The sequence below is a fragment of the Canis lupus genome, chromosome 15, assembly GCF_048164855.1.
Source record: "Canis lupus baileyi chromosome 15, mCanLup2.hap1, whole genome shotgun sequence".
Classification (NCBI taxonomy): domain Eukaryota; kingdom Metazoa; phylum Chordata; class Mammalia; order Carnivora; family Canidae; genus Canis; species Canis lupus.
The window spans coordinates 54,264,084-54,272,914 of record NC_132852.1 but is presented as its reverse complement, the minus strand read 5'-3'; the positions used below and the strand labels follow the sequence as shown (position 1 = coordinate 54,272,914).

At 43.0% G+C, this 8,831-nt stretch overlaps 1 protein-coding gene across 1 annotated transcript; it reads right to left on the bottom strand.

The window, feature by feature from the left end:
- Positions 1-1,989: 1,989 nt before the first annotated feature.
- TAS2R3 (taste 2 receptor member 3) lies at positions 1,990-8,275 on the bottom strand. Its single transcript, XM_072777467.1, has one exon. It carries the CDS (start codon positions 4,811-4,813, stop codon positions 3,863-3,865), a length of 951 nt encoding a protein of 316 aa, XP_072633568.1. The 5' UTR covers positions 4,814-8,275; the 3' UTR covers positions 1,990-3,862.
- Positions 8,276-8,831: the final 556 nt, after the last annotated feature.

Below are 8,831 nucleotides of genomic sequence, written 5' to 3'. Positions count from 1 at the left end.
ACTTTAAGATCTAGATGGGACTGTTCATCAACTGTTGGAAAACATCAGGGACATTGTTTAAAGCAAAGGACATTTCATTGATAGACATTGAAACTGCCTGAAAAATGTTGGAATGTATTTTTGGGGGGAGTTTTTGTTGTTTGTTCATTTATTTTCATTTCTGATCCTTCAAGACCCAAACTACAGCTCAATCTCATTAAGGATCAGGATCTAAGAAATTGGCTCAAGAGGTCAGAAAATACTAAAAATGAGAAGCAGGGCCCTCTGATGGAAAATTGGAAGGTCTCATGAGCTATTATCATAAGCTGCTGCTGATTCATGTGTTAATACACCAAAAGCAATACACCAGCGATGCACTGAAGAACACATGTGTTTGAGAAAGGCAACCTTGGGAACACAGGAAACCCTGACATGGAACTATACTCCAAATGCAGGGACAAGGCTCATCCCCAAACTTTGACCCATGGAACTTGCTCACAGTGGGGGGAAAACCATGCTCTGGTCCTTTGCTCATGAAACAACTAGATGTAAGAGTCTTAAGAGATTTTAGTAACGAAAACTAATTCATTGAAAGTAAAACAAAACAAAATGGCCTCTTAGGGTTTCTCAAAACGGGGCCTGAGGTACTAGGTAATTCTTCCTCATGTACTGGGACTCACTGAAGAGCTAGAAGATTAGGTAAGTATTCCCCCTTCTATTTAGAAGACCAGATCCTCTCCAAAATAGCCAAATTTCCCAGCATCATGCCTCTAGCAACAGATGAGACTCCCTTCCTCAGCAACTCACCCATTACCCAGACTCATGTTCCCACTCTCACCCCTAACTTTGTTTTTTTGTTGTTGTTGTTTTTTGGGGTTCTTTTTTATTGGAGTTCAAGTTGCCAACATATAGCATAACACCCAGTGCTCATCCCGCCAAGTGCCCCCCTCAGTGCCCATCACCCAGGCCCCCACCCCCCACCCACCTCCCCTTCCACTACCCCTTGTTCATTTCCCAGAGTTAGGTGTCTCTCATGTTTGGTCACCCTCACTGATATTTTCACTCATTTTTACTCCTTTCCCTTTATTCCCTTTCACTAATTTTTATATTCCCCAAATGAATGAGACCATATAATGTTTGTCCTTTTCCGATTAACTTATTTCACTCAGCCTAATACCGGCCAGGTCCATCCACGTTGAGGCAAACTCACCCCTAACTTTGATTACTGGGAGCCCATATATGACTAATGTCATAGAATAAAGTCCCATATTTTCCAGGAGCTATCTCCCAAATTTCTCTGGAAGAAGAGACAGGAGGAGTTGGGGATGCCACACATATGAATCTGATTTCATTTACTCACCAGTTGGACTACCACAATATGCTCCCACTCAGAAGTCTCTGTTTCCAACCCACATTCCAGGCTCCAATGAAATGACCAATAGTCATACGTTCAGCATGTTCACTGCACCATATCTGAATCTGTAGGTTAGGGTAGGATTTAATGGAGCCACGGTGGGAACAGATGGGAAGGATTCTTCAAAAGTTAGCCAAGGGCACCAAGAAACAAAAACAGCCAAGCCAAAATCTTCAGTAAAATGTTACATTCAATTTTAAGAGAGAAAAAGCCCCACACCTAAGCTGGAAGACAGAATCAGGAATCCAGAAGGTGAGAGTTAAGCGGAGAAGTCAAAGTGACACAAAGTAGGAGCAAGTGTTCAAGAGTGGGTGACAATGAATTCAAGAGTAGGGATCAGGGATGAGGGTTAACAAAGCAGATGTTAATCAAGACAACATGGATTTCCATAGTTAAGCTTCCCTGAGCTGGAAAGCAGCATAGATCTGTAATAATTACAAAAGCATCCATTCAGAACCCTTATATTTTAGTGAATTATGAATGACTATTGAATAATTGTTTCAACAGATATCTTTCTGAAAGAGAATTTTATGTCAGAATTAGGAATTTTCCTAGTAGCTTCAAGAGATAAGTATCAATTCAAAAACAAACAGTGCAGACCAAAATACATTTATTCCTGTAACTTTAAAAAAGAATACATAAATCCCAGAACAATCCCCAAATTAATTTCTGGTTACATATGACCAAATGCCAAGAAGTATGGTGATCCTTAGTGCTATGTCAAAATACCACTCATTCTACACAATCACAATAATAATAGTAATAGTTATTGTTTACTCCACCTGGGACTCTAAGCACTTTTCATCTGGTAACTCACTCACTGCTTCCAGCAACCCTATCAACAACATCCTATTAATATTCCCACTTTACAAATGAAGAACAATGAAATAGAGAAAAGTGAAGAAATTGCCCTAAAGTCGCCCAGTTTGGGCAGCCCAGGTGGCTCAGCGGTTTGGCGCCACCTTAGGCCCAGGTTGTGATACTGGAGACCTGGGATTGAGTCCCACGTCAGGCTCCCCTGCATGGTGCCTGCTTCTCCCTCTGCCTGTGTCTCTGCCTTTCTCTCTCTCTCTCTCTCACTCTGTGTCCCTCATGAATAAATAAAATATTTTTTAAAATTTTTTTAAATTAATAAAGTTAACCAGTTCACAGGGGCCAGGACAGGGGCCAGAACCCAGGCTACCTGTCTTTAGGCCCCAGATTCACAGCCATGATGCTCTATACCTGACAGCCCCATTAGTGACAGAAATCTAGATTCAGATTTTCCATGGATCCTACTTAACATACATTCATGAGTTTGAGAATTCTTCACGATCATAAGTAATAATATTCTCATTGACTTCTGTACATTGTTTAATGATAGGAAATAAATTAATGCCTATGTAACTGTATTAAAAGAAGATGTACTGAATTTATAAAAAAAACTGCTTATATTATTTAAAAAAAAACTCTCAAGTTTTAAAGTTCATATGCATCTTGGTTAGTTTAAAAAAAAAAAAAAACTGGGGATCCCTGGGTGGCTCAGTGGTTTAGCACCTGCCTTCAGCCTGGGGCATAATCCTGGAGTCCCAGGACCAAGTCCCACATCAGGCTCCCTGCATGGACCCTCTCTCTCTCTCTCTCTCTCTCTCTCTGTCTCTCATGAATAAATAAAATCTTTAAAAAAAAAACTGCTTGGACTTTTGCCCAATCTAAAGAATAAAAAATTACTTGGCGATTTACTTGAGCCAAATGACAAAGGAATGCCAGGACAACTGAACAAAATGACTACCACCAGACTGGACAGGAGCCTAAGCCAAGGGTCTTGATTCTCATTCCACTGCTTCTGTCCTCACACAGTGGATATGTGAAAACCAGTCTCCTGTGGGAACTGCTCTTACTGCACAATTCACTGTGAGCCACAATACCAGCCACATCTAGTGAGGGCTCAACACCATACACTATGCCTCCTGAGTCTCTAATACCCTATGAAGCCTGTGTCACAGTCCACATCTTAAAATAAGGGAAGGAGGATCAGAGAGAAAATGGAAGTAACTCACCAAAGACCAAAAGTGTTGGAAATGGACAGAACCAGAATTCAAACCCAAGTCTGTGGAACTGCAATGTTTTTGCTCTTTCCCTCAGGCCTATTACACTGTTTTATTTACATCAACTCGTCACTGCCAGTATAAACTTTAAGTTAAAGCTAGTAATCAGCTCATGACATTGACAGCTATTAAAATACAACCCCACATCTATACAGTGAGTGTTCTTACTATACTGACATTTTTCAGGGACTGTTTAACTCTCTCCAAAACCACCATGCAAAGAGAAGCCATGAGACATGACCCCAGTGGAACAAGGCAATGCAGTAAGGGTCTCTCTGCTACTAGTGTCACAGGACGAGTGCCCCAGAAGGGTCAGGAAGAGCCATGTAGTCTTAAGCCAGGCAGAAGGACTCCCAAGCTCCTGCCGGTGCCCTCTGTCACTTTATGGGGCAAAAGGTCTTTTGAATCCAGGCTTCAGATAACCAGGCTCACAGCACAGCATCTCCGTAAACATCTGCTTCAGCTTATTGTTTCCCAGAATGATAACGAATGAGTGGCTGGCAGGGTAAAACATTGTAACTACTTCTCCAACTCTCTTAACCATCTCAGTTTCTGGTATGAAATAACTGGATGATGTAATTAAAAAGGCAAGAAAGTAAAGCAGGAAGAGAAAGAGGAAAGAGACGATGATTTTGATGGCTCTCTGGTGGGCCTCCGTGCTCAGATCTCTGGAGCTGGTGCCACTGTGCTTCATCTGCTGTGTGTGCCTTCCCAGGGAGAAGATGAGCAGAAAGTAGGAGGCCAGAGAAACAATTAGGGGAGGGAGGTTCCACAGAGTCCCAAGAACATGGGCCACTTTATAGTCATTTCTCTTCTTTCTAAAGTGCTCGGTCACATTCCCTGTACCAGCAATTCCACTGAGAATAGAATAGATCTTAAATTCATGGACCAGAGACATGGCACTGGCACACGATAAGAGCAGTGCACCCAAAATCATCTGTACGACCACTCTGGAAACTCTCCACTTGAGCCAGAGGAACGTCGGATGGGAGAAACTGGCAATTTTCAGGCAGTAGAGGACACTGAGACAGGTGGCAAGCCAAATGCTCAGGTGGTTCGTAAATGTCCAGAAAATATCAATAATTTCCATTACTGTCCCTTCATCATGTACTTTGGAAAAGAAGACCATTAAAACACCATCAACCAAGAGAATCCACAGCAGAACAATCCTGGAGAGAGCCAGGTTAGTGATGATAACGTCAGACAAAGAGACTGTCTTGTTCTTGAACCAGCTGCTGCCATTGACCAACACTATGAAACCATTCCCCAGCATCCCCAGAATGAACTGAGTGACAGACAGAACCAGGAACACGGATTTCCCCAGCCCTGACATGTCTGCTGCTAGGCAGACCTTGACCTTGCTCTTTCTATTCCTGTACAATCTCCTTGCTGACTTGAAATTTTTCCCTGCAAATCTGTCACCTCTACCTGCTGCTTCACTGTACCTGCCTCTTGTCTCGGCCCAATTTAGTCTGTTGTCGAGCACAGTTTAGTGAACTCTCTCAGGAGCTTTCTGATTAGTCTGTCCTCTTCACAGATGACATGGACTGTCACATGCCATCTCTGACCTAAACTCGGCGGCTCTGTGCCAAAATGCAAATGGAACAGTATCCAATGTCACACGGAGAAGGAAGAGATCTGACTCACAAAGAAGGTGAGGATTTGCACTCGATTCCAAAGGGAAGAGGGTTCTGAGCCACCCAGGACAGAAGGGTGCATCACCCGGAGAGGCCTACAGAATCACTCTGAAGAGTGATTATTAAGTCTTATTCCTGGGGAGGAGGACTCGGGGACACACACACACAAGCGGGGAGATGAGAATTCCAGCAGAAGGCACTGTCAGAGTCACCCCTGGAGGGAGGTTTAAGTGCATGAAACAGAAAATGTCCAGGGCCGCTGGTCCTGGGTTAGAATTAAAAGGTGTGCCCCTTAGGGTATGGCTTACATGAGGGGGCTCCACGTCCTTCCCTAGTGGGCCATATCATCAGAAATATTTAACTAGCTGAGTATCTGAATGATAATGATAACAGATTATATAAGCTATTCGAAATGTCAATCTTCAGAGTGCATGACCACCGTATCAGTAGTTCAGGCGGACTCACAGCAATCACATACAGACCACCTCTCCAACCAAAAAAGCCTTATTTATGTAAAACAGTGCTTTACAAATTTTGACTACAGCCAACAGTAATACCTTTCATATGTTTTTTTATATATCACTATATATTTGCATAGTGTATAGACATATTATCCTGGGAACACATACATAGGGGTCACAAAACAGTATTTCCCCTTTCTAGATGTGTGGCAGTCTGATATTTTCCATCCTGTTCTATTTCTTTCAGTACTGCCTGCATATCACAAACTTGAATTTACAACCTATGAATGAGTTGTGATAAATACCATTTGAAAACACTAATCTGAAGGATGGAGAGAGAATCGACGCCATCAAGATACAGAGCAGATGGTTTAGTGACACCATCCAAATAACAGAGGGATGTGCCTTCAGGTCCCCTCAAAAGGACCCCACAGTAGCAGGTGATAAATCTGCATAAACACTACAGAGTCTCTTCTGGAGACATGCCAAGGAGCCAGGTGAACCTCATCAGTCTTGGCATTAGGTGGTGTTCAATATGATTACAGAGCACTACAGAGAATACTCGGGCATAAACAGTCCTCCTTAATCACTCTCAGCTTTCTTGAGCTAACTTAACAACCTGGCCAAATGCTCCTGGACTCTGTGCTACAGAATTAGAATAAGGCAGGTTCCAGCTGTCTCTGGGAGTCCTTTAACAGAACCTTGGCCCCAGTTGTAGGGCTGATTCCACCACCTACCACTGACATTGTTCAGGTCTTTTTCATGGCTTCGGTTCTCTAGATGCACAATTTTTTTTTTCTCATAACACCTTTTATATCCCCTCATGAGAAGAAATACGCCAGTAAGATTCCTTTACCCAGATACCAGAATTATCCAATGAGAAGAAACTTTAGGATATATAGCATATCAGACTTTATTTCACATGCCACTTATGTTTGATCATACTGGGTTTCTTTTTTAAGATTTTATTTATTTATTCATGAGAGGCAGAGACATAAGTTGAGGGAGAAGCAGGCTCTCTGTGGGAAGCCTGATGCAGGACTCAATCCCAGGACCCCAGGATCACGACCTGAGCAGAAGGCAGACACTCAACCACTGAGCCACCCAGGTGCCCCTGATCATACTGTTTTACTAATTCTATTATTTCCACTCCTTCCAAAATTAGAATGTTTACCTTTTTATAAGTCGTTGTGGAGGAGGGTTAACTATAATTTCAGGATTAACTATAATTTTTGTTTCTTAGTTTTTATTCTTTCCCAGGATGGTGTGTTCCCATGCATACCACATTAGCTGGTGGTTAGAGTTCATTTCAGAGTCTAAAAGACATTGTTGGAAAAAAAAAAAAAAGAAAAAAAAGGCATTTTTGGATAATAGCATTATCATTGCTATTATTCCATCAGGTACCAGTAATATGAATTATGAGCCCATACTGGTACCATTCCCACCTCTTAGCATAAATACTACAACTATCGTACTATAATATCATAGCATTAACAACGGCTGCTTCTAAAATGTACATTCATCATCCTCCACTGAAACAGCCACACATATTCAAGTCCAACTCTATAAAATGTGCATCTTTAAACATGGTTTGTTAGGGATCAATGTCATAGCCGACGTACTGAATCTTTGGATCTTTCATCCCTGGCTGCAGACATCTAGAAAGACTACTGAAAGATCACACTCTTGCTCTCAACCAGTCTTCTGAGTAAAAGACCAAAGGAAGTGTATCGGTCAGGGAGTCCATAGGAAACAATTGGCACAAACTGGTAACTCCAGAATGGTGTTAAAGAGAAATTATTTACAAAAGTGAGCACAGAGAATCAGGAAACCATAAACAGCTAGTGCAGTGTCCCAGGGCTAGGAACCGTGGGGCACCACACCGCCATACCACTCTGAGAAACAGATGGCTATGTGGAGGGGACCTCCAGAGATATTCCAGTTTAGGAGACCCCAAAGAAAGTATGCTGAGAGAATGAACCTCAAAACACAGGCCAGCAGACTAACAAGATGCTGCACTGTCATCTTCCTCCCCTTCATTATTCAGGCGCTTTCTCCACAGGGACTTAGGCCTCATGGTCCAGGTCTCTGCATCATTCCTGCTCTGATGTTAGCAAGACAACTGTGTTGACAAGCATCAGCAGTACACTCAGATTGACAGCAAGGCAAGTCACAAATAACATCTCTTTATATCAACTGCGGTCCACTAATCTGAAGAATGCAGAAGGAAATCAGCACAGTTGGGTATATAGGGCAGAGATCAATCGAGTGGAGTGCAGGCTTCTGGTCCCTTAAAATCCTGGCCAGGAGAGTACACAAGGGCAAGCTGTAAGTCTGAGGAAGTGCGCATCTCATCGAGTCCTGAAGGCCCACTCTTAAACCATATACGCATGTTTACATCCTCTATGTGGCTGATCTGTACAAGCGCATCTTACCAACCTTGGTCTTGGGCTGCATACAACCCCACTACGGAACACGGAGCGTACGGCCCACTCCAAATGAGCACAGGTTTCATTCATCACCTTCTGTTCCATCCCCTAAACTGATAAAACTTTGTTTTACAAAAAAAAGAGTCTACTATCCAGATGTTTTCAATATCATGCTGACATACCAGCTGCAGGCTGTGTAGGCACTATCCTGTCATAATGTTACCCCAAAAAATGTTCCTCCAGTCTTTTCCTACCAGACACTGGGGACAGGGACAGTCCTCCAGAATGTCTTTGCTCTACAGCCCCCTCCCCCCCAACCCCCCACCCCTGTGCTGAGTGTGCTAAGTATTCAAGGTCCTGACCACCCTTGGTCCCGGGGCTATTTTGTGCAGCAAGCAACCGGAAAGAAGTCATGTGCCTTCCAGGCTTGTTTACTGCTTGCCATCAAAGCAGTGAGTTCTCCAGGATCAGTGTATCTCTCCATAATGAAATCCATCTGGGCCCTGTGCATTACCCCTGGGGACTCACAGGACAAAGGGAACTCATCCAAACATGCTGGTGTTCATGCTGCTTGTTGTGCTGCCGGTAATATGATCATTTGTCTCTGATCCAGAGGTTTCATGTCTTCTGCTAGCTTCCAGGAAGTAGTTGTCAGGCTAACTTACTAGCTTGTCAACTGGGTAGAATCAAATCTCAAATCCACTACCAACAACCTCAGTTTGGTCACCACTGTTTTCAATAGCCTATTCTAGTTAGTTTCCTATTTTCTCCCTCAAACCCATAAGCCCCACCTATAGTCCAGTCTATACTGTGGAGCCTGGGAT

What these genes read in the sequence shown, in the direction of transcription:
- TAS2R3 (XM_072777467.1), bottom strand. Translation starts at nt 4,813, where the DNA reads ATGTCAGGGCTGGGGAAATCCGTGTTCCTGGTTCTGTCTGTCACTCAG.